A 26,907-nucleotide genomic window follows, 5' to 3' on the forward strand; every position below is an offset into this window, starting at 1 on the left:
TGGTGAGTGTCTGCAGCTGTTAGGCTCTATGAAACACTGGCTTTTATCAGTGTGGAAATGTTTTAGAGGAAAGAGTTTCTATGTGAATAAATTATATATTAGTACATTGGGATTTTTTTTTCCACAGCTATTCATTTAAAATGTGTGTACAGATGCACATGCATTTTGTTCGTACTATCAATGTATACTCTAATGTGATTTAAGAGAAAACTTGTGTATACAGTCAGCTGACATTTTAGAACAGCAAAAGCAGAGTTGAGACAGTTTATCTAGCACATAAATTGTTCTGTCCAGAATTTCAGTTGATCTCTATCTCAGTATGCTAGTTCAGTACATAGCTGTGGGAGAATTATTTATCCACAAGTAACTATCTGTTAGTTTGTACAGAAAAAAAAATGTAAATAAGAGACTGTGATAAATGATTAAATTGAAAACAGAATAGGAAATGGATTAAAGTAACAGGTTTAAAAAACAGCTGTAAAGGAATGGTATTAGTTTAGACATATAATTAACATCAATATTGTTAAGACTTAGGTAGATGCTTAACTGTATGTCCTGGTTTCAGTTGGGATAAAGTTAATCTTCCTAGTAGCTGGTACAGTGCTGTGTTTTGAATTTAATGCAAGAATGGTGTTGATAACACACTGATGTTTTAGTTGTTGCTCAGTAGTGCTTATCCTAAGTTCAGGTTTTTTCAGTTTCCCATGCTCTGCTAGCAAGCAGGTATGCAAGAAGCTTGGAGGGAGCACAGCCAGGACAGCTGACCCGAACTAGCCAAAGGGATATTGGGGGGGGTTGGCTGGGGGGTGGATCACTGCTGGGGTGTTGGTCAGCGAGTGGTGAGCAATTACATTGTGCGTCACTTGTCCTGGGTTTCATTTCTCTCTTTTTTTATTCATTTTCATTACAATTATTATTATTAAATGCTTATTATTGTTGTTGTTATTATATTTTATTTTAGTTATTAAACCATTCTTATCTCAACCAGTTAGGTTTTTGGGGGTTTTTTTGATCCTTCTCCCCATCCCACTGGGAGGGGGGAAGAGTGAGTGAGCAGCTGCATGGTGCTTAGTTGCTGTCTGGGGTTAAACCACGACACTGTAGTGCAAGATCCAATCAAGTTCACTGGAACGATTTGTTTCATGGCAAGAGAGCAAGCTTTGGATTGCCTGGGGTAGAGAGCATGTGTTCCTGTACCTTAAGTTTCCCCTGATAGATTTAGGTCTGATTTTCCTTAAGAGTATGGACTCTGCTATGAGAAAGCATTCTGAAAATAAAAAAATGCAAAGTGGCACAGTTGTGACAAAATTTCCCAAACTTGTTGGTGATGCATAGCTTAATATTTCACCCTAACTCTGCTTTCTACTGTCAGCTACTTTTGAAAATGTATAATCCATGAGATTACAAAACACTACCAAAAAATCTAGTTAAGCAAGGAAAGCTAGCAGTGTTCTCATCTTCAAATGTGAGGAGAAAAGTAACCAACTCCTTTTAAAGGTCAGTTGGAGGAAGTAAATCAGCGAACATGCAATGTGTTGTGCAGCTGGTTGTCTTCAAGCAGTAGCTAACGCAGAGAGTTAAGCTGGTTCCATGATATGGCACAAATGGTTTTTAAGCATCAGACCTGATAAATGCTCTACAACTCCATAGTGCAAAGGGTGCAGTGTACAGCCTTGCTCTACCAGTTCACATGGACTGAACATTTTTTGAAAGGGTAACTTTGTTCTGGTTAAACTTTGTGTGGGATTAGGCTTTCTCAGGCAATGCTAAAGTGCACACTGGTGGAAGCTAAGGGAGTATTATTCTTTGTTCCTATGCTTTCCTCAAGGCATCTATTTTTAGACGCTGTCAAGTGTTAAAGCACTGAGCTGCGTGGCCTTCTAATCCGAGGTACTGTAATCACTTCTATGTTCTTATCTGAAGTGTGGCTTGAAAAGGGAGCCTATTCTGCGATATGTAACTGGAATATAAGGTTTTGTATAGTCAGTTTGGCTCCAGTCCTATCACCTGCAAATTTGTCCCTATCAGCTGTTAACTGAATGGGCATCCAGACCCTGTGGAGATTAAGACAAAGTGCCAGCTAGCTCTAAGAGCATGCTTTTGTCTTGTCTAGTTACTGATACGTTAACTTTCTCGTTTTAAATTTATTTTTTTACCTAAATTTTGTTTAGCTTGAGTAGTGATTTTCAGAGTAATATGGCAAATATAAAAGTGCTCATTCCTCAGGGATTCCTGGAGCTAGAAAGGGTGTACTTGATTTCTCTGAAATGCTTTATATCCCACATGATGTTGCATTACACAGTTAACTGTCTGCAAAAGTTTTCTCCTCTAAGTTGAAAGTCCCTTTTTCAAAGTTGGTGATTTGAATACCAAATTGTTGAGAAGAGTTGGAGTATTCTACAAGATACACTAGGGGAAGGCACCCTAGATTCACTTGCCTGGTTGTGGCAGTATTCAAATAAAAGCCAGACACTGGCAAGGATTCATCTTTTTGAATCCGCTTTAGAATTGTTTTAAGAGAGATACAGCTTTATCGCACACCAAAACCCATGCTCCAGGAATTTCCCAACCTGCAGTTTGTCTCATTACCTGTTGAAATATATATATATGCTGGGGTGAATTAGTCCTGCACTACTGAAGGCAGAGTGCTGTGTTACCTGTCAGACTCAGAATAATTGTATATACTCAGAAAGACGTTACAGGGGTAGAGCCTGGAGTTTCCCTGGTTCAGAGGAAAGCAGCACTGCATGTCAGCTGGTCAGGGAGTCTGCACTGACAGGCAGAGATTTCAGACTGGGTTGGCATTGAGCTCTCAGTGAACAAGAAGCTGCTTTTACTGTGTTTTTAGGAAGCACTGAGGCATGTGCAATAAACACAACATTAGCATTAGCAGTGGCACTAAATTCCCACTGGCATCTCATCCTGCAATGGCAAGTATGGCAGTTTCTGAGCCAACAAGGCTTTAGGCTGTGATTCATGCCATGATGACAGGGACCAGCCCAAGAAGGTAGACAAAGCAGTAGATTGTGTATTACCATATAATATACCCTCCTGCCCCCCCAACATTTCCATTAAGGTTGAATAACTGAGATTTACTGAAGTTTTAATTTTACTTTCATGTTTGTAACTGGAGTTCTAAACACTACAACTTTTTAGTACATTCAATATTTCAGTATGTTTTTAAAAAGTGTGGTTTCCTAGGTTTTCGAAGCAACAAATTTAATCCTGTGTTATCAGGTAGACACATAAATTGTCTGCGAGGTTAAATCTTTAGAGCTGTCAGGGGCACTAATGGAGTAACTGGTAGTAGTAACAGGCTAATATTCTCTGTGTTAACTGGCAACAGAGGTTTGTCAGTGGGTCTAAGGTGCATGTAATTTTAAGGAAAATCCATTTCACTACCTTTACATACACAATTAAATTATCATTAAACAGTAATTGATTTTATAAAATGGTATTTACTGTCAGTTTTAATACTTGTCAATACATTTTTATACTGATTCAGTTAATAAAATGCTGCTTATTATGAGTTTATGCATTTTCATTTTGTGTGGGAGTTCATTTGACCCATCTTAAAACTTTGCTGTAGCGATGGGATCTGAAGGAAAGAGTCTGAGAATTTACTCCAAAAAACCCAGATTATCTAACTTCCTCAAGTCAAATGGGAAGCTTGCTCGTAGTAACCTCTGTGTCAGCTGTGACAGCCTGCTACCTTCCCTGGCAAGCAAAGTTTCTTGAAACTGATATAACTCTATTCTGGCAGAAGTAAAGATAAAAGTTATGAGAAGTGCCCTGGATGTATCTCCTCTTGTGAACTGGCATGGCATGATGGGCAGTAATTATTGCAGTGGTGCTCCATCTGGCTATCTGTGTGCAGGACTATGCTTACATTGCCATCATACCCTCTTACAACTTCAGCGACACGATTCTGTGATTATTTTTTCCCCCCAATAAACTTCGAAATAGTGTAGTGACTTCAGACCTAAGATGATAAATCCCATGAAGAGTGAGAGGTAGAACTGAAAACAGCCCTTTCCTTTCTATCTTGGTCTAGAGCAGTTTCATTTGATACACTGCCACTCTTGGGCTCTGACATCTAGCAGTGGCTAATGGGGCCTGAAAACTGAAGGTTATCAGCAGTGATGAAACAATTTCCTTGAAGTCCCTCTGGAGTGGCATACCTATGTGACAGGTCCCATCCTTGTGGAAGCGGCCATCTGTTTGGAAGCTCCTTTTCTACTTTCCCCCATCTCCATGTGTCACTCAGCAGCAGCTAATCAGGTTAGTGGTAGTGCGTCATCCTTAGGGTTGCCCTGGCTTCATGAGTAGGCACTGCTTTGAAGAAGGTGCTGCCCTCCTAGCTAGTGGGGCATATGGGGTGATTAATAGGACTTCCAAATTTCACTAGAGTTTTATTTGCTTCCCATGTTTGACCTCAGAGGTCATGAAAAGGGTGTTTGTTGTCAGGGCTGTGGGCCTGACTGAAGTGTATTCCTTTAGCTTTTTTTGGACATCTCTGCCTACAGCCATTGCTGCTGCTTCCACTGACATAGCAACACTTGCCTTTGCCACCTCTTACACTGCCTTTCTTCAGCTCTTGATTTTACTAATTTTTTTAATGTATTATTGTAACAAAAGGAGGCATTTAAATACTTACTTAAAACGTAAAACTATGAATGCAGAGCTCAATTACCTTCTCAATTTTTAATGAACAAGAACACAATTGCTGTGAGCAGTACAAATATCATTAATCAGCATAACAATGTGCAAAATTAAAAACCATTAAGGGTTTTAAAAAACCACTAGGACCTAAAATGCAAAGTGCTACACACAAATAAACTTGTTCTTTCGAAGTCATATATTTGTGCATGCGTGGTGCCTCAAATCATCTCTGCTATGATGATATGACTAAATGGTAAAAAGACCTTGCTTTTTAGATAAGGGATTCAAGGGAATCGTTCAGGATTGTCTGTTACATGATGACCTGTGGCATACTCCGTATAAAATATTGTATTGCTGTTTTGCTAGGAGCAGTAATGCTTCTAGCAGCCATCTCAATGAAACTGTGCTGCAAAATGAGGGGTATTAAAGGCAGTGGCATCAGGCTGTCTTGAGACAATGTTGTCATCTATGACAAGAAAGTCACCAAGGTTTCAAGGAAGATTGCTTCCCTCTTCGTTACCTCCAGGGACTTTGCCAACACACACGTTTCTCTCCTCTTTCTCTCTCTCTTTATTATGTTTCAGAAACTATTCTTTATCTTCTTTCAGTTTTTATCACCCTTTATATGCAGCATTCAGGAATGTGGGACTGGATGAGACCTCCTACATCACCACTTGCTGTCACGTGCAACATTATTACATCGTTCTTTTTGTAAGCTACCTCCATTTTACAACTATCTTGATTGGTTTACCTTGCTACTGAAGGCAGAAAACTATGCCAGGAACCCACTGCTCTGGCAAGGATTGCTACTTTCTAATTTCCCAGCTAGATTATGCCCATTTTTATGAAAAGGTGGTCTTTTTCTTTCTATGCATACTGGATAAACATTTAGTTAAAGCAGAATTTGTCAGGCTCTGTGAAAATTTTTCTCCTAATTTCTCTGTTTTAATGAGTGTGGGATAATACCTTCCCTGCCACACTTCTCTCGATGGAGTCCAGGGTGCAGTTTGCTTTATTTGCAGGGTGAGTGCACTGTTGGCTTAAATGGGCTCATGCTCAGCCAGACATCACCATGATCCCCTGGTCCTTTTCCTGGGCTGATGCTCAGCCAGTTTACCGCCTGTCCTGATGCTTGGGGTTATTCTCTGTTGAGCTTGAGGTATCTGTTGACCTTATCCTCAAATTTATCAAGATCTCTCTGGATTAGGTTCTGCCAGTCCTCATGTCCAACACTCCTTAATTTGGTGTTCATAAATTTGCTTGATGTGCATTCTGTGTCATCATCTGGGCCTCTGATCAAGATGCTGAACACTGTTCTTCACTAGCTACATGTCAACCAGTTGAGCCTGGTGGTCCAGCCAGTTTTTAAACCATCTGACAGACTGGTGGCCTAGCCAGTGCTTTCTCAAAAAAGACCATTTTTGTGTCACTGTATAAATTAAAGTAGAAGAGAACTGAAAATTTGTAAATTTTTTGGCATAGATCCCAAACTGAACACTTGGGGAAGATTTAAAAGCCCAGGAGGCATAGAAAGGACACACTAAAATATCCAGACAGGAATTACGGTATGTAAGTCTCACCATAAAATTGTATTGTATAGTATGTACCTTATTCCACTCTTTGAGAGACTCCATGTGTGATACAGCTGGATGTTCTAGGTGTGATTTAGGAGATTTAGCTATCTGGGTCTGAAACTCCTTCCATATTTATGAGTCAATGGAAAACCTGGATTTCATAGCCCATCTTTGCTTGCTCTGGATCCTGGTCAGTATCACATTGGTGGCAACACAAAATAGAAGTACTTGAATTTAGAAGTTGATAACTCCCACAGATGAAATTTCCTGCTTTTAATGGTAGCTCCTGACCCAGTGAGCTTTCCAGAGTTACCGCTGATGTATTTCTTACTTTCATAACTAAAAGAGAGATTCCTTATAGCAGTATTTGCTTATGTTCTGATTGTTTCCTTAATTTGTTGATATTTGCTTCTGTATTTGTGCAGCTTGCTGGGCAGAATTCCAGTGGGACGGCATGTACTGCTTTTCTGAGGACAATGAAATCAGGAGCTAAGTACCAGACTACACTGACGCTTCAGGCTTGGCTGTACAGACACAGGTCTGCTGGTACGGGAATGTGTCAGAAGCTGGAATACCAGTAGTTCAGGCTGTAGAGGCAATCGGTAAGTGCGATAGAAAGGACAATCCGGGTAGCCAGCAAAATCAATGTTTTTTATCAGTGGAACCACTTAGCTATTGCAGAACGATGGCTTCAGGATAGCGTTTCAGTAGGACATGCTTGGGCTAATGGGCATTATTTGAGTAATACTTTTTCCAAAGGAGTTCTAATAGTAGATCATATAAAGCCAGAGAATTCACACACACACACACACATATAATTTGATGCAAATCATTAATCATAAAATTATACAAATTTACCCACAGTAAATTTCAAATGTGTACACAGTTTCCAGCTTGTCTGAATAAACGGTAAATGTCAGTTAGTGTCTGGCAATTAAGATCTCTAGCGTTAGTTCAGATACTGCTTTTAGAACTGGAGTCTTTTTGAAAACCACAGATTATAGTGGAAAAAAAAATACGGAGACCTCCAAAGAGCATGACAAGATATGCATAACTGACGAGTCTGGCTGCAGTCAAAACATCTCTCATAGTTTAAGGAACACTGTGAACTTGAACTATAGTCATTTAAAGATAAAATGAACTAAAAGCTTTTAAAGTTTTTTCATGCCAGTGAACTTTCTCCACCCATTTTTATGTTTTTACAATGACTCTTCAAAGTTTTTAATTTTTGTTCTTTTCATTGCTATGAGAAAAATCCAAATAAGCAGGGAAAAATTAATAGCTTTACACAGTTCTAGAGCTGTGTAGAGAACAGTGAAAATTATTATAAATCTTCTAATCTTTTTCAGTTATAAGTTATCTTAGGCTTTACTGGCAAAGGAAGTGTTCCAAATGGACATGTTTTATTATGTCATTTCATATGTCCATTTGTTTGTTAATATTTATCAGCCACAGTAAAGTGTTTCTTTGCTATGCTTTACTTTTAAAGTAATGCTTCTGTAACCTATAAGAAAGGTTAGGCTTGTAGGAAAATATATTTTATCAAACGTAACTGGAAAAATAAACAAGCTTTGAGGCTTATGGTCCTTATATTTGTCTAATAAAACATATTATGTCTCCTTAGAAACTTTTTTTCAGCACAGATTTTTTCAGCATGGCTGGATTTCCTCCAGAACTGCAATAATAACTTACAAGATTGCAGTTTTTGCAGACAAATTTACAGTACTTAGCATGTGATTGTTTATGAATTATTGAGATGTTGCTACTCTCAGTACAAACTGATATTGCATGTCCATTGCAGACCCAGTAAATTAACCTTTAAAACAATTTTACTTTTCCATGGATTTTGGATTAGTATTATTTGTTTCACTCTGATGTGATGAGAATTTTCTTGCTTTTTAAAAAATTATTATTGTAACTTTAGCAAGACTTTTGTTGTATTCTAGTAACTGAGTTGATGTCCTAATGGACACATTTACAGAGAGCTTCAGAAGGCATGAATTTGTTTTACATGTACTATTTATATCTGTTGGTATGGTTCTAATTGCCATTGGACTTTACTGACTCATTCCCTGATAAAAAGTTTTCTCAGAATTTTGTGAGATTTGTACACGTGTTATCCTGTTTAACAAAGAGACAGCTAAGGACTAGGATAGATGAAATTATATGCTTAGAGCCAGGTAAGAAAACTAGATGGGGCAGGTCTTTAGCTCAGTTCTCCAGCATCTGATTAGTGATTTTTATTTCACATTTTTCCTCTTCCAAAATTTAACTGAGCTAAACCAAGGAGGAGAAAGCTGGAGTTAAAAATAATGTTGCACTCTTCCCCAATTTTCAGTTGTTCAGGGGGATGTTTAAATCCAGATTAATCAGTTAATCCCTTTTTTACTGTTAGGTGATGTAAATTACCTTGAAGAAAGATGTTTTGAAATGTATTGTATTGACACTTACATAGAAGAGTTTTTTTATCTACAGCTCTCAAAGCCCTTTTCAAAGGTGACATTATGGACTTAGGTTTTCAAACTGATGGAGGAAGGGAGTGAGAAGAGCAGAAGAGGGAAGAGAAAAACAAGGAGGAAATTAAAAAAAAACAATAATTGCAAAAAATATTTATTATTTCACTAAATGTTTTGGAAAAAAATAGTGATAGCAATTTTCACATTATTCTTCAAATCTCTTCAAATCCTACTTTTTTTTAACTCACTAGGTAACCAGCATTGAGTTTAATGGCAAGACAATCAGGCATAATAGGAAGACACTGGACACAGAGCCATCTGACCGTCAGGTATAATTGACTCACTGGTACTATGCTGTTTCACAGGACAATGATGAGTGTGTAATTTACTGTGACTAAATGGAACAGATTGTACACTGGCACGCGGAAAGCCCGGTAGTGCAATTGTATCTTAATTACGTATCAAGTGATACAGAACAAGGAAAGTAACTACACCATTGAAATAGGTACCCAGCTTCTTTGCAAACTGCCAAATGCAAAGCTGCCAGATATGTTGTAAAGCTCTCTGTTTAATCCTAGCCCTTATAATGCAAGCCTTGAAACTGAAATAGAAATATCACAGTCCTAACTTGCAGGCTACACAGAACCTTTCCACAGTAATTGGGGGCATAACGTGGTAAAATGCTGATGTTGGTGGGGCAGGGATAAATCAGTTCTTTGCACATTTGACAACATGGCAGGAAAAAGCAGAACAGGGAATGAGCAAGCAAAGGGAAAGCTGATCCCAAGCCAAGCATGGGGTGGTGATGAACATGAAAACAATGGTGGATTTAAGGTTTTTTTGTTTTACTGTCATTCGCTATTTGCCTTTTCACTGTTAAAATGTTCACAGATGAAATGCTAAAAGTCCTGATGATTCACATACAAACCTTTACAAAATTGATTCCAGAACCAGCTTTTCAGAAGAGCTTGCAGGAATCCAGGGAGGAAGCTCAGAGGAGGGCAATTCAGTCACATGTGCAGAAATGACAGGATTGTTGCATCTTTGAGCAAATTCAGATAAAGGTCTTTAGAAAACATATTTCTGGCAGCTATGTGAGGTATGAGGACAGATGAACATGGCCCTAGAGAGAGGTCTTCTGTGTAAAGCCATAAACATGAAAATCCTTAGCGTTCTAATAGCTGATTTACAAGTGGGGTCCTATCTTCTTGGCTGATGTATTGGGATTGTGTTATACCTCCTACAGCTTGAATTTAAGAGGCAGGATCTGTTATTAACAGCTCAAACAACATATCCTGATGAATACAAGAGAAGGAGCTTTAAGACAACCTATTGCAGTGCCACAGACCCAGAGCCAACTTTATGCACCGAAGCACGGGACACATGCTCAAACATGTTAGCTACAGGCATAATTTCATCAGTGTAGTGTTTCAAAGGGAATAATTAGCTAAAATATGAAAATACTCTATATTAATTTGCACTTTCCCTATCTCTTTAAATGTCTCTCGTATTATTATCTTAACTCTGTTTATACACAGAGTTGCACTGCCTCATTACTGTTTGCTTGGTTCAACTAGTTCAAAACTCTGTGGACCTTTTTGCAATTCTAATATTATGATAAAGCTTGCTCTGATAAATGTATAGGTTTAAACTAATCCACAATAATCAGGGTTAAAGTCTCAAAAATGTCAGTCTTAATGCACTTTTAATCTACAGGGCGTCCTTAATGCTTTGTTTTACATAATGTATCTTTAAATTCCACACAAAAATCATATAAAACCTTTAAAGGCTGCAAATTCAAGCATTCTGAAGTCAGAAAATGAAGAAGAATGAATAGAAGCCAGAATTTATATTGTTTGCAGAACTTTGATTTGCCTCCCCTTGCATTTGATTGCAAAGTCATTAATGACATGAGCCCATTCAGCACATGGAAAGGATGGTAGTCATTTAATGAGCAACTATTCAATATTTTGTTCTCTCTTTGATGCTTGATGTGGGACTCCATGCCTTACTACTTACTGTTCAAATCCTGCTCTGTTACAGACTTTTCAGTGCTGTTCAATGGTGTAGGAGCTGAGAGTTTCACAAACAGTGTTCAATGTATTTTGATAACATCTTCATAAAGTAAGGAGAAGATAGCATTACACCTAATTACATTACATTGCAGCTACAGTTTTAGCCATAAAAGCACAAGCTTAGAATTTTGGCTTTCAGGAAAACCCTGCACCCAGTTCATGGCCACCTATGAAAAATGAGTTTTTAAGTGGCTAATTTAGTAGTATGTGTGAAAGACAAAAATAGAATCCAGTCCTCCTGAGCAGCATACAAACACCTTAGCCAGCAACCACTTTTTTTTCTTCCTGCAGTCATTGTGTTCACTTTCTGCAACAAAAGAGCCAGGATCCTCTGGACAAGATCTGATTCATTACACAATCCTGACTCATCTCCATACTCTGGTCCATTCTGTGCACTGAGTAGCTATTTACAGCTCTATACCAACAAGCTAGATATGCTTCCCTAAAAATGATGGAAAAGTTGCAGAGGGAGAGGGGAGAAAAGAAAAAAAAAAAAAAGCCCATCCCTGCGAGTATTTCTACGAGGCCTGATGGTTTAGGTATTTCCCTGCCTCTCTAACCTGATGTGGCTTTAGTGACTGCTTTGGCCAATGGCGTGTCTGTGCTGGTGCTGAGCTTGTAGATGAATGGATAAAAATCCCACCCTTGGAAGATGGGTGAAAAACAGTTTATGAGCTGTGTGGAAGATGAGTGCTGAGATGGGAAGAAGGAATTCTGGCTGCCAAGAGGCTTAGGGGAATTCACTGGTAGGAAAAGGAAGTCTCATTTACCTCTGGAAGGATGTGTCTGGCTGCTTCCCACCACTGACCCAGACTGCAAATGACATGATCCTGACCTGTGAAAGATAACAGGATGCCTGGCACCCTGAGAGGTTAAGCATGGCACTGCACCACAAATCAGTGCACCACTTCCCTCCTTAAAAAGAGCTAGATAAAATCAACCCCTCCCTTCCTTTTCCTGATGGATGATGGAGCTAAACCCCCCAAAGAAGTGATAACACATAAGTGGGGGTTATTTTGCTTCAAAATTCCTACCAACAGCCTTCTTGTAGGTCTCCTTCTGCTTCTTGATCTTTTTATGACAGTGTCTGTGAAGCTGTTGAGTGCCTCTGATGGGACTGTCAGTGAGAGATCAGTGCATAAACAAGATAATTCCTAGTGTTTTTCTCATGTCTGTGGTCCTCTGGATACTCTTTCAAATGGCAGGAGAGCCTAGAACTCCTCAAGGTACAAGGGTGTGCTCTAACTCCCAGGTTTTGGAGTGTGGTGCAGCAGTGTAGGGTGGCACCATTAGTATATTAAAAGTCTGCAAGTCTTTCCTGAGACAGGGACATTTTGCATAAGCACCCATGTGTGAAGTGTAACAACGGCATGATGTGGTGTAAGGACCTAGTTCAGGTCTGCTGCACAGCTTTGCTCATGGCTGAGTGACTGGGGCTACTCCAGGTGGGAGGTGCACCAGAGTGCAGTCTGCACAGGTTGCATGGGCAGTGTTCTGTAAGGTGATCTCACAGCCAGACACCCTTAGGGCATATCGTCCTGGTGTTCCACCTGGTCAAGTACTTCCAGAGCTAGACCTTGCAGACTATCAAGGGCTTCAGATCTCAAGGACCAATGTGTCACTGGTATAGGGCATTGCAGGCCTAACAACACTGCCTGGATGGTGGTTGGAGAATTCCTGTCTCTTCTGCAGCACAGGCAGACAGGATTCCCCTTTACGTTATCCATATGCCAGGAGAAGAGATTGAGAATTCAGTGTCAGCATTGAGAAACACAAAATCAAGTGATGGATTTTTGTGCCCCACGATGGGGCACGCTCAGTGAATCTGTATGCACAGTAAATGTAAAGAGCCTCTGGCACATGGAAGCTGAGAGTAACAACACTCATGGACTTGAACTCACAAGCTCCCTTAAGTCTTTGAAGAACATATTTGAACTGAGATTTTCAAAGGCTTATCACTTGGCCCAAATTTGTGCAGTGACTCATAGGAGCAGTGAGAAGCACATTCCTGATACAGATAGCTTCTCTGTTAAATTTTGAGGTTCTGCATCAAACTAGAAGGTGCACAAACTTTTTAACAGAACAATCTTGCATTTCTTTTATTAAGATGGGCATTCTTCCATCTTTTATTCTCATACACAGCTGAACCAACATTTCAATAAACAGGCAAACAAAATACCATTCAGGTCCTCAGCAGTCAAGCCAGCACAGAAAATCTGTCTTGAACAGGTAAGGTTAAAAGTTGTAACATACTGATCATACTGGTAATGAACCTGGTGATGAAAATGTCAGGCTGCCTTAACTATGTGTGTCCATGCAAATAACCAAATGGGAGTTATGACATGCAGTAACTTACTTTTACAAGCTACTAATTCATGAGATCTCATACCTTCTATTTCTGCAGCTATGTTGCTCAGATCAGATTAGTGATGCAAAGCATTAGTTTTAGGTGAGTGAACTCAACCCTATGTGTTTTAAATGAGATAGATTATTAATTATTGATTGATAATTATTAATTAGTCCAAACAAGACTGAACAAATGTGAAATGTGTAAGCTAAGCTCATAGAAACAGTTTAGAACATGAAGGGATGCATCTCACACTATATGGACTTTCATGTTGTTTTATTACAGAAAACAAGCATGGATGTCTTTTAATTTCCCCTAGATAGTGCTGTCCAGATAATACCTGTTCTCATTTCTATAACCAAAAGGTGGCAGCATATTGTCTACTTTCCCTTTCCACCCATCCTAGCTCTAAACTCCTAAATAACCTTACTTGCTCAGTTTGTGGGAATGCCAGGAAGTCCAGAACAATCATGCTGACTAAGGAACACTGATGAGTTCTTATGTGAAATCAACTGTTCATCACCTTTAAATAGAAACAGGAATAGATCAAGGACTGGTGATTTTATTCTGTTGTTTCAATGACAGCCTGATTGACTTTTGGAAATGTGAAGAAGGGTTAAATTTCAGCTCAGTGGTGTAACTTCAGAAGGGACACCTATCTATAGAGCTTAACACTTTTATTAACAGTAATGGTTGTTAAGAAGCCTGAGCCAATAGTATCTGGCAGACGTTATTGATCTGTCAGACTTTTACTCAGTTTTGTTCGTACTTAGGTACTTCCTGCTTTGGTAAATAGACAAAAAGCCAGTGGACATCCAAAGGAGAAGCAAAGGTAGGGCAAATACTTTATGCAGTGCAAATACCGAGGTGAAAGGGAAATGAATGTACCAGTTGAGTTTTGCTGCATGACTGCATCATTTCAGAGGCTTCTGGAAAGATGCCCAGAGACACCCGTTTCCCATTTTGGCTGGTAAAGAGATCTGGAGGCAGAGGAAAGCATTCTGAAACATAACCTGCTCTCAGATCTGCAGGAGTACTGTATACTTGGCATGATGACACAAGTCCTCAGGAAACACGAGTGCTACAGAACACTGCAGCGTGTGTCCTTAACAACTCAAAACACCCACACGCATATCAAACTGATTCCTGCTCTCTGCACTGGCTTCTCATACTCAAACTCAGGATCTCAGTCATGATTTCCCAGCTGCTCCGTGGCCTGTCCTGGGAACTGGAAATGACACTGCTCTGGGATGTTGGCAGGGGTTAACAGTACTGTTCCTGAGGCACTATGAAGCTTTTTACCACAAGGGTAAATAAAGCCTTTCAACTTGAGAGAGCTGAGAACTTCAGTTAGCCCCATTTGCCATCTGGAGAATAGATGCACCGAAAGGATAAGACTATGTCTGATAATTACAGAAAACTTTAGGATCACTTTCAAGCCCCAACTTGGTAGATGCTTATAAAGAAATGCACTAAGTACAAGCCTCAGCAGCCATCCAGTCTAAGTCCAGAAGCTTTTCTGAAATTATATGAGTATACTTAGTTCATCTGAGTGCTGCATCTTGCAAGTATGGGTAAGGTTGAGCAGCAATCCCACATGGCACTATACCTCCTGTCTTTGCTGTCCATAGCTCTAGGTCAGACTTAATGGGGAAAGACAATTTGTAGACAGGACTGGATGGAGGATTAGGGAGAATGGCATGGAAGCTGGTGCTGACAAGCAAGATACAGATGCAGGGAAGGTTGCTTAGGTGTCTGAGAGCATGTCTCAGTCGCAGTTTCAGTCATAACTGCTAGTGTAGATGCATTTTTGGGGATTGGCTCACAGACTTAAGGATCATCTTAAATTATTACTCATCCCTCCAAATGGAAGAGCAAGTTTTTGGTCTGCTGTCTCTGACACAGAAACATCACACACTTAACTAAAAAAGCTCTCCAAATATCACATTCTCCTTCATAAGAGTAGAAGAGGAACAAGAATGCTTATATGAAAATTTGAAAATTATGAGTCTTCAGGATTTTGATGTGGTGGTTGTACCAAGATGCTCCTCAGCAGCACAGCACCAGGTGCAGTATTTCTGTCGCTCTCCATTGTGTGAGTGGCTGCTCCTGACCTGTCAGTGCCTGCAACTTGCCTTCCTATTTAATCTGTCCTCAGTTCAGTCACCTTTCCCCAGTGTCAACAATGGCTTCTGAAGGAGATGATAACCAACAAAAAGTGGCACACATGGTGGGCCCCAGCCGCTGCAAATCCATTACTCAGAATGAAGGATGCCCCTCACCAGTTACACTTGCTTTAATGTCTATCACTGCAGAGATAGCAAAAAGGGACTATAATTTTCTTCTGTGTACTTACAAATGCACAGGTGGGAAAATCCTCTGTGAATTGTCTTATATTTTACACGCTGTCAGCCAAGGGATGAGTTAATAGAATCCAACCATGCCAATATGAGCAGATTTCAAAGCTGCTTGTCTGTTGCTCCCTCCATTTCCCACCTCTCATTGAACAGCTGGTCTCTAGAAACAGAGGAAATATTTCTATTCAGAGATTTCAAACCAGCTTGAAAGATAAAGGGCAGAGAGCACCTCAGCATGTTTTCTCCCTTCCTCAGTGTTAGTGCAGCTGGAAAATTGTCTGTATGACTAGTAAATCTCAGACCTTTTTAGACCTGGAATAGACATTCAGCACAGGTTCTATTTTGAATGGGAATCTATTTTCCTCTATCCCTTATTTTAAAAGCATCTGTAGTTCACAGCTACGCTCAAAACTGACAAGTCTGCGTGTCAAATGGAAATGCCAACATAGTATGGTGTGACATGAACAGCGCCCAAACATTTTCTTATGGCTTTTTTTTGCTGGTGCAACAAAGGTATTTTTTAACATTTGTCTGTCTCAGATGAAGATGGGGTCTTAAGACTGTATTTTCTTTATTCTGGAGAGTTACCATTTCTGCTACTGTTATACCCTCTTTTTCTCCAATGACATTTACAATTTAACACTGGTTAGAAGATAGAAAATCCAGAATTCACTGATTCAGAAACATCCCTCACCACAATATCCAGTCTCTTTTCCACCTAGTTAAAAAGTACTAGCAAAAAAAGTGCAACCTGCATCAGATTTAAATGGCTGATCTCAGGATAAAAGGTGACTCATGGCATAATCAATCTTCAAAGCCCATTTTTATGTGAAATGTGACAGTGTAATCCTCTGTTAATTTTGGTATTTGGAAAGAGGCAATTTTCAACTCCAGCTTGGAAGGAACTAATTGCCATGTACAGCATTCTATAGCATGAAGATGGGATCTCTAACTATAGTGTGTGCCTTTGCCCTCCAAGATACTTTTACACTTAGAGCTAGGCCTAGTCCATAAAAACCCACCTTGTTTTGGTAGTTGCTATTAGTTAATGGGAAGCAGCAGGCTTTTGGAATAATCTAATGGCACCTGACTGTGCTTAATTACAGCCTTTAAAAAAAAATACATCTGACACTTCCTCCAATAAATAAAATAGTTGAGTAAGTAGAAACAGTTCCACTAATAAAATAATTGATAGTAAAACTGCAAATATTTTCCTCTCTTTCAGAGTTTTAAAATTTCAGAATATTAGGCTTTTATTTATTTTTTTTTTATGGATGCCTGAAGCAGAAAAGCAGCTTTGGAGGTCTAAATGATAATAATGAGGAGAGGCATTCCTGAAGTTCAGGATAAAGAGGGCTACAGTGCTGGTCTCAAAGTGCTTCATTTTTGTCTCTGCAGAAGGAGGGTATGTATTCCTGCAGAAACCTGGCTGGAACCAGGCAATCTGCCTTTCAAGGAAACGAGGTCCTGCAGCTGGTTGGTTAATGGGAGGTACTTTGCCTCTTTGAAAGGCAACAGCTCTTGCTAAGCTCAGAACTCAATTTGAACCAGGAGCTGACAGCTACTGCCTCTCACAAATGCCTCTGTGAAGAAGCTGTGCCTCCTGGCCCTGCACCAGCCCAACAGCATGCTGTCTGCCCACTTGTCATCTTGGGTGTCCTGCATTGCCGATCTGTCTTCTAAATCATGTGTGAAGCCCCTCCAGTAACATCAGTATAACAGGGCAGTGAATCAAATTGTGCACATCAAGGGAAAAATGTTAAATACTGCTAGCTTTAAAATTGTTGAACAGATGTTCTTTGTTTTTGACTCAAACCCATTCAAGTTTAAATACAAAAACAGCTGAGCCAAGTGGGAGTGCTTCAGGCTCCACTGGAACCAAAGAGGAATGGTAGGCTTGTTTTGTTTTCACACCAGTGCATCAATTCTGTTTAAAGTGATTTCCCTAAATTAACTTCTGTTCCAGGACAGTGTATGAAAAAAATTAGCAATCGGAGAGGTTAAGTGAGGATCACAATAAAAGTTGTAATTCAGCTTTAACAGCCCCGTACGCTGTAGCCACATTTATCTGCCATGTATAGTGTATGCTTTTTCAAACACTGTAGAGCCCTGATACCGCTTTGTCAAAAGGATGCGTCATCTAACATTACTTGAAAACCTTTCTTTGCCTCAACTATATTGCAAAGTTGACATAAATCCACTAGAATGTTTTTTTTTTAAATCCTGAAAAATATTTATTTCAAATGGCTTATTAAAATATCTCCCCATATGACAACCACATGCCCTAGATGAGAACCCATTGCCCCATAGTGATTCATGGTCATATTAGATTAGACAGGAACTCTTGAGAGGTGGCTGCTCATGTTAGCAAAATTAACATATCACAAGTGCATCATTAGCATAGACATTGCAGGAATTTATGCTTTGAAAAATTGGATCTTTTAACCCTCACATAATCTTTTTTTTCTCCCTCCTGATGCAGTTTCCAGAATGTAGTGGGAAACTAAGTTAAAAATACCTGCTCTCTGAGGAAAGGATGCTGCTCTCTGGGATAAAAATGCAGGATGCTTGCCCAGAGAAGATTCCTTGGCAAGAGAAAACTATTTATGCAACTGAGAGCTCTGCCTTGTTCTTTTCTTTCCTTCTTTGAGACGTGGAGATGAGAAGTAGTTTGTGCATTATTACAGATTCAAACATAGCACTTAAAATAATGCAGGATGGTGCAGTGGGCTGCCCACATTCCTGGGGACAGGCCAGTCCTCCTGTTGCAGACTCCTCATCCAGAAGGAATGAAGAGGAATAACCAGGTGGTTACTGCCTCATCTTTCCCATATCCCTAAAACTAAGTAGAAAGTCCTAGAAAAGGCAAAATGTGCCTCAGTGTGGAAAAGGTGGAGAACCTCTAGTGAGGGCCTTTTTAGCACCTTAGGGCCTCCTGCTAATAGCTGAGGGTTCAACTTGGAGCCAGCTGTTATTTTGGGGGGAATGGATTGGGCAGATTTTTCTCCCAACCCCCTCCTGCCTATAACATTCCTTTTTAAAAAATATATGTTTGTGTCTTACTGTCCCCAAATAGCTGATATGCAGTGATTCAGCCAAATCCCAGTACCCATATTGATTTATTGGCTGATCTCAGGGAACCTATGCCACTGACTATTTCCACAATATTTTGAGAGACTTCCATGCATATTTGAAGTTCTCAGGGTGGTTACATGACTTTTAAAAGCAGGAGTCTCTCATTGTTTTACATTCCTCTACATTTTTGTTTACAGTCTGCACTGCTTGGAGCTAGCCGTGTTAGGAGCAGAAAGCCAGCTGAGCTGATGCTAATTCTGGCAGATGGGACAAGGGTGTAGTCATTCAGTGACACTCCACGTTGCCCTTTACAAAGCACTCTATGATCTGTTCTGGCATAGTATGCCAGACTATCAACTACAGGGGGATGAGAAGCCAATGTGTTTGCTCCATTCTTCTTTCTAGAGAACAATAGCATTTTGTCAGAGGGATAAGGCAGTGGAGAGGTGCACAAGCAACTGTTTCTTTGGAGGGTCACTAATGTGTACTCAGTCAGCTGAGGGCCCAAACCAGGAGTCAGTGTTCACACACTGCAGCTGAGCATCAGGTTGCAGGAGAATATCAGGGGCTGAGAGAACAAAGAATGTCAAATGGGGGACAAAGAACTAAGAGGCAGAGATAGAGATAATGAATAATTACAGCAGAAGTTGTATAAGAGACAAGAGGAATATATGAAAGGAGCAGAAGCAAAGTAAGGAAGAGCTTAGCTGACAGACACCTCTTTCCTTTTCTCTCAACTGCCATACTGTCCTGTTTGCATCTCTAAGCACCCAGTAAAATATCTTCTGTGATTTCTCTTCCTCCTCACCTTGAAAATTTGGCTGCACTGTAAATAACCTCTTCCTGCTTTTAAACATAAACACTGTTTCAAGCTATTAAAATTGTGTAAGTACCTGTCCAACTCCTGCTCAGGCAGTGCTGAGTTTTGGAAGAAGTGTTCAGCTGGTTTGGCAGGCAGATTCACTTATTAGACTGACATGTTTATGGCTTTCTGATAGTTCTGGGTTCCAGCATAACAGTGAAAATCCAGTTTTTCTTGATTTGCTGAGGTTTAAATTTCTAAAAACAGTAATCAACATAAGTCATGGTAATGGGGCATATCTAGAGAGTAACCCATACAACAAAGTTACATGGTGACATCCCATTCCTTATCATGTGTCACCCTGATGTCTACATCCCTTGAGCAACACTTTGTAGTTTATTCATCAGTTCTAGACCTTCAAAGTCAGGATATCTGTTTCTTAGAGTGCTGTATATTACTATTGACATTTTTGAGAGGGTCTAGAAAAAAATTATTTGTTGTTCACCTCCAAATGTAAAGCTTTCTTGTCCATCACAATTATACCAATCTCCTCTGAGGACTTGAAAGGTTTAAGAAAATGGATCTTTTCTCCGCTGTTCCAGCTAAACTAGCCCTTTTTTTTTTCTCTCCCCTACTCAACCTACTTTCTTACCTCATATCACTTTTGCTTTGTGGCTATGTTAACTTCAGCTCCCCCCTTTTGTCTCCATCCTGCATGACCGTGCTTGCTTTTTTCTGCATAAAAAGAAATCTCACTTCAATCTGACCTGTGTGTGAGGCTGCTCCTCACATGTCCTTCAGCCTACCTGACAAAATTAAATTTATTATTACCTCCTTCTCGCGTCAGTAAATGAGTTATAGATGAATCTTTGCCCTTCCGTGGAGAGGGCTGGGAGTACAAAGAGTTTTCTTTGTATGGATGGGCAGCTTCTTAATTTTTGTCCATAAGAGAAAAATATTTCTTTCCCTGGCTTTTCAGTTTTCTAAGATTTTCTGCCATCTATTAAACATAGAATCATGGGATGGTTTGGGTTGGAAGGGACCTTTAAAGATCATCTAGTCCAGCCCCCTGCCATGGTCAGGGACATCTCTCAAAGAGCGTTCCAGCATGACCTTAATATATATTCATTTGTTTTAGAGTTTTTTAATACACCTATGATTATGGCATATTTGTTGCCCTTCTACATCCTCATCCCCTTAGAATACACATTTTTGCCCATGCTAGGCATTTTTGTTGCTTTTTAAGGGAGTAGATGTGAAGATTAGAAAGAGTTCAGGAGAAAAAGAAGCATTTTGGTAGAGCATTTCAGTATTTCAGCCTCATGGGAAGTTGCTGGTTATTGAAAGGCTTTTACTGAGAGGAAGATTTTGCAGCATTTTCTGATTCTGATCAGACTCTGGATTCACCATATTTCTTCTGAAGCTACTTGTGCAGACAAATGCGCTCAACAAGATTGATTTGTTCTCAGCTCTCTTAAAGTGCATTCTGCATAGTCTCAGAGCTGCTGAACTGCTGTTGTGTTTTGTAAGACAAGTTTGATATTGCTGGGGCATGAGATACTTACTGCCTTGTGTATTCTAACAGTAGACAGCAAATGAACAGTCTTAAAGCAGAGCTGCCATGGATTTGGCTGCCTAAAACTGGATGGGGACCTAGTACTAGCTAGAGCCCAGATGCTGTCTTTCTGCATACATTCATGTGATTTACAACAGTGTGCAGCAAAAGCCAATAGCATAACCAGGAAGACAAGTGTGGAATAAAGCAAAGACACTTCCTAGGATGATAGAAATGAAAGAATGCATTGCTTAGAAACCATGTCTGATGTCAGAGCATATGAAGGCAATCACCTCCAATGTGGGAAGTGCCCTGCAGTGCATTTGGACAGCACGTTTGGCACTGAGGATGCTAAAACAGGTTGACATTAGTAGCTGCTGCTAACTGTAACTTAGTAAATGAGAAGACCAACGTAGGATTCTTCATGCTTTTTTGTTCAGAAGAAGAATGCAGTCTGTTGGTTTGAGGGTTGGAGACCTACATTTTTTTTGCCAAGTTAGAGAAAGTTCTCCAAGGAACAAATAACCCATTCTGCCCTGGTGGTCACTGTGTCTCCCTTCTAGAATGATAACCAGGTGAGCTTGAGGACTTGGGGAGTGTAATCTATTAATGAGTGTGTGTTAGAACTTGATCCCTGCCTAGATCAAGTTGTAGACCTCCTGAAGATGGGAGTCTGTCCCAGATATAATCACTGATTCTTGACTCAGTTGCTTATGCTGTAACTAGCCATGTTTTTAGCAGAAGGGGTTCTGGTCTGTTTTCTAGCATCTCAGCCAAGATTGTGACCACTGTAATGATACTTAAGGAACATTAATTGCTCATTTGTTACTAGCTAGTGTCTAAGAACATCCCTGGATCGCAGATGAGGAATTCATTCACAGGGCATTTTGAAGGCAGACATGGGTAAGCTCTTAGCTGGAAATTGTGCAGTCACAGCTAGTGCAACATCAGGATAGTACTGCACAAACCAGCTTGCAATTTGTAGCACTGTCACTGTAGAAAGGAGAAAAAAATTGTAAAAAGGAGAAGCCACATCTGTCAGCTTGCAAATATCTTGTAAACACGGACTCAGGTGAAAGATACTGTTTTCAAACATGGATGCATGAAGATACATCCGTCTTTAAGCTATTAAATCATAGAGCTATTAATGTCAAAATTATTACCAATGAGATCCAACTATTGCTGTCATAAAAGTCATCCTGGATCAGTCTCAGGTAACTGACTGCAAAGCAGTTGATTCCTAGAGCATGGAATGGATCTGGAGCCCCCTGACTATGGCTCTTCCAGATTCTGAAGTCTGAGAGTCCTTATGCAAACTTTGGATAATAAATATCTTTGGGGGAAAAAAGATAAGCTTTCAATTTTAGGAGTCTCATTTCCTTTAGTTTCCTCAGCTGTTAGTTTTCAAGGCAGCCTTTGCAAGGAAACTGGCTAATGGTGCACTACTTCACAGCTAAGAGATCTTCTCTTTTCTAGGCCACCCATGTTAGAAGAGGTCCCTGGACTCTGAAGTCTGGTTCTAGAATGGGAAGCCTGGAAAGATAGCAGTTTGTTCCCCTCCAGCCCAAAGCCCATTCATACGCATGCATATTTGTGTAGTTGCTGCAAAGTACTGAAGACATCCCTGTGGACTTAGCAAACTAGTTGAAGTTGCAACTATAATGTATCTAGAAATAGCTCAAGCTCAGCTTGGAGCATGGCTTATTTCCCCAAAGATGTGTGTACAGGAGGGTGGATAGGGACAGTGCAAGCCAAGGATAGCTCAGCTAATGCTAACCCTTCCTGAATGTTGCCATGGGATTTTTAAATGCTTCTCAACTCCCAGAGAGATGCTGAAAGATTTGACCTCAGTTTAGCATCTCATCTAAAAAGCAGTAAGTACTCCTGACAGTGCAGGTCTCCCTTAAGAGCTGTGTGGAAAAGTCAGACTTGGACATGAGCCCAGCCTTAGTGTTGCAATGAAACTCAAGACTTTTAGGGCCTAGAATGATTTCAGATGAGACATACTCTGACAGATAGGGACTGCAGGAATCGGAGTTACTTACAAGGAAACTATTCCTAAAATTACTGGTGGGGAAAACAGAAGGAGGAACAATTGCAGTTATTTGCTGCTACCAAGATACATGAGAGTTGTTCAGGCAACAAAGGAAGGCTTCATTTCTGAATCTGGTCACTCTGACACTTCCCAAGAGCTTTAAATTGGAGGGAAAAGAATAAGAGGCTTGCTCTATGAATAACTCATATATCAGAGTGTGGGACAATGCGATCAGCTTTAGGTGGTTTGACATTATTATTCATCACATCTGCCTGAAGGCCTCAATCAGCACTCCAGCCTTGTGGTGCTGCGCCAACAAGTGCAAACACAGCCCCTGCCCTTGAGCTATTGCAGCCCGGGATTGTGGCGGGATGACAAGGGGGGGACTCAGGGAGAGGTGTGAGGCAGTGAGATATTGGTATAACAAGTACATTTACATACCATCAGCAGTCACAGCCAGCTTCCTCCCCAGGCTCTGCCAGGCAGCAGTGCTTTGTAGGATTCGTGGCAGAGGTAAAGCTTAAAAGAGGATTTGATGGAAGACAAGATGGTACCTTGTGGGGAGATTTTTACCATGATTTAGAGGGCAGGCTGTGAGAAGGCATAAAAGTGTCTGCAGGAGAAGTGACAGAATCTGTTATCTTTAGTGAAGGAAGAAAATTTTCTGCTGTGACAGAGTATTAGATTTAAGAGCCAAGGAGAGACCAAGCAGTGAAGGGGCTTAGAGGTAAAGGCTTGAGCTTTTCTCCCAATCCCACAGAAATATTTATAGTATCAAAATACGTGCTATCAAGATGAAAAATTGAAATCTCAGAAACAGTGCATTGATGCTTTTTAGCTGGTGGGGATCTCAGAAAAAAATCCATTGTGTTCGACTTCATTATAAAAAGAAAGTATACATTCTCTCTGCTTACCTCATGAATGATCTCCTGGGGCAGCTGGAGAGTCAGGGTGTTCCAGCTGTCACCCAAATGTCACTTTTCACGTTCAGCCCAAGGTGCCATATGACTACCACTGCGACTTTGGGCACACCAGTGAAATCGCCACTGAGGGCTATTGTGCAGGTACTGTGTATATAGTCCAAGTTCTGGTCTGTACTTTAAGTTTTGGGGTGCCCTTGGGCTAGCATCTGTAGCACTCATGCTTTGTGCATGAGAGAAATAAGAGAAGGAAGGATTTTATTGGGGTTGTAATGTTCTGATGGGGACATGCCCCAATGCCCTTAACATAAGAGTGCTGCTCCCACTCTGCAATTCCATGAACTAAGCATGAAATGTATTTTTACTCTGTTAAGCTTAGGTTTAAAAGGAAATAATTTTGAAGCAGAAAGCCAGAAATTATCAATTTGAAAATTGTCAAAATAATTTTTTTCAAAGCATCCTCTGTGGAAAATCTCCTTGGTGAACTGATATTTTCCAGTTGAGAAAATATTAGCTTCAATGAAGAGAAAAGCTTGTGCTTAACACAGTATAGAGTGGGGAGAAGTGAATAAAGAGGAAATGTGGTTAAAATGCTAACAAAGAAGTTGTTCTTTTCAGGACAAGTAGATTTAGGACAAGGCTAAAGAAGAGAGGTCACAGTTGCTGATATGAGATGCTTCGAGCAAGGAATTTGGCACCTGAGAATGGTAGAAATAGAGCTTTAAAATTGTATTTAATGGAGTCAGAAGCCCATTGCATAGGTCTAGAAGAATGAATCAGTGATAACACCCAAGCTACCAGTGCTGGCTGCTTGGTGTTACTGTTCTACAGAAAGGACAGGATTTGGGAGAACAGGGTAAGATTTACTGGGAATGATCAAGAACACAGGTTAAGAAAAGGCGTGTGCGTGTGTGTGTGCATGTGAGTGTGTATATGTGAATATCTATATTGTTTATCAGGAAGAGATGCCAAGATTTGAGATTAGATGGCTGAGAATGATCATGAATACAGTTCTGCATTTGTAATTTGTATATAGGCAGATACTTAATCAGACCAAATCCCATATGCTTACCTCTGCAAGAACGTTAAATCTTGTTTGCCCAAAAGAACAGTCTCTAAAAATTACTTTCCCCTTTCTGTTTTTGTGATGTATAAGGATGACAGTACTATAAATAATCCCCTCTTGGCTGCTCATGAATGCTGTAACTTCATATAGCAGCACAGTTACACACTGAAAAACCCGAAATTTTAGTATCTTGCTTAAAAAGCTGAATTAATGGGAGCAAAGCATTCCCCTGGGGCTGTACAGGAGAGACAAGTTATAAAGCATGTTGAAAAGAAATGTTATCCAGTTAGTCATAATTCTGAGGAGGATTTTCTGCTCATGAAAAAAAAAAAAAAAAAGGTTGTGTGCCTGACCTTTCTGGACACTGAATGCCCCCAACTTTCACCATGAAAACATTTAAGATTGAGTCCCTATGGAACTGGCTAAAGCAAACACAGAGCACAATCCCTTTGAAGTTCTGTGCATGGTTCTCAGTGCTGTGCCTGCCCTCAGCTGTGCTCATTCTCTCTGGAACAAGAATTGCTCATGTCTAATTTGTGATGGGAAGTGTGTTTTGGGGGGCAGATGCGACGCCTGAACTTAGCTTTGCTTTGAGAAAAGCACTTTTATCATCTGCGCTCCATTACTGTATTGCATTCAGCACAAGCGCCATCAGTGTTCTTCTGTACTATAGCTCATGGGGCATTGAAACAGAGGGGAGCAGAGCTGCAGGCTGGACAAGGGGGGTGAACTTTACTCTGAGTTTGGACTCAAGTCCCACTCAAGTGGCCCTGAGATTGGGATCACAGGAACACCCAGGAAAGCAGGCATGAGTGGCTATGATCCCTGTAACACAGAACCATTCAAATGACAGACTGTGGGCTGAGCAATTCCTGGCCTTCACCGAAGTCTCACCTGTGATGTGTCCTGCAGTTCCTGAGTGTGATCCCATGTTTTTTCCTGGTTTCGCGTAGAGCAGATGTAATTTGTCATGGTCATTGTCAGGCACTAGGGAAGCAAATTGCTTCAATCAGGTACCGCATCCAGCTGAGCAGACTTCGGGAAAACCATTCGGCAGACTTCCAGAGAGATGAATCAAATGGCCTGGCTTTAAAAACCTTACCTGGAGCAGGTAAATCGCTGCTGGAACTCACATGTCAAAGCAGAATCATCCTTCCCCAGACCTTCGAGACACAGCCTGTTCCTCTTTAAATCTGTGCTGTGTGCTGCAGTGCTCTGCATTGTTGCCATGGCAGAAATCTCCCCATAGTAATAACCTCTTTCAGAGAAGGTTAAAAAGACACAGTGCACATGCTCAGAAATGCTGCACTTGTTCTGTTAGCAGTTTGCAGCGGCCATTTCAAAGAGACCATCACAAAGACGAGAGAGAGATCAGGTACTGATTTTTTTTCCTTTGTTAGAGGGGGTGACTTTTCTCTTTCACAGAAGTCCATGCACAGATCTGTCTCCGTTCCCAGTTGCACTGCAGAGAGAGACCACCCTTGAAGCCCGTCATGATTATTCCTTGCATATAGCAAATTCCCACAGAATAACTAAGAGGCAGTAGTTAGATATGATCTAAGGTGATTGCTGCACTCAGGGAGCAATTGTTTTGCAGCAGGGCTCACATATGAAGCTGAGCTGATGCTGAGGTGGGTGATGTGTAAGGTATCCTGAAAAAGTTTAACAGCTTATCTGCTCTGTTTTGTGGAACCTTCGTAGCACTCATAGTCAACTATGAGAATAGCCTCTGCTCCTACTGACCAGGAGGCTTCTGCATTAGGTACTTTCAAAGGAGGCTGGTATCATCCTAATTTACTGTTACTTGGAGACACTCTGCTGCATCCTGTTGCAAAGCCTGGTGTCTTTGATTGTACTTGCTTTGATTGCAGATCACCATTAATTAAAACAGAAAATCCAAGCTGCTTATTATGATTTTAATCCCTTTATTTTAAGGATTGTAAAAATAAGAAAAAGGATCACATCAGATCACTTCTAAATAGC

General features: G+C 40.4%; 1 protein-coding gene across 2 annotated transcripts in view; it reads left to right on the forward strand.

Moving 5' to 3' along the window:
- LOC141942426 (NELL2-interacting cell ontogeny regulator 1-like) overlaps positions 1-26,907 on the forward strand; it is a 37,054-nt gene that overhangs the window by 1,151 nt on the left and 8,996 nt on the right. Inside the window, exons 2-3 of one of the 2 annotated variants that reach the window (XM_074865596.1) lie at positions 6,662-6,838; positions 8,944-9,021. In XM_074865596.1, the coding sequence (XP_074721697.1) occupies positions 8,963-9,021 (59 nt within the window). In that variant the 5' untranslated portion in view covers positions 6,662-6,838; positions 8,944-8,962. Of the gene's footprint in view, positions 1-6,661; positions 6,839-8,943; positions 9,022-26,171; positions 26,300-26,907 lie in introns of those variants that run through there. The other variant, XM_074865597.1, reaches the window with a different exon arrangement.

Source organism: Strix uralensis, chromosome 4 (genome assembly GCF_047716275.1).
Source record: "Strix uralensis isolate ZFMK-TIS-50842 chromosome 4, bStrUra1, whole genome shotgun sequence".
Taxonomy (NCBI): Eukaryota; Metazoa; Chordata; class Aves; order Strigiformes; family Strigidae; genus Strix; species Strix uralensis.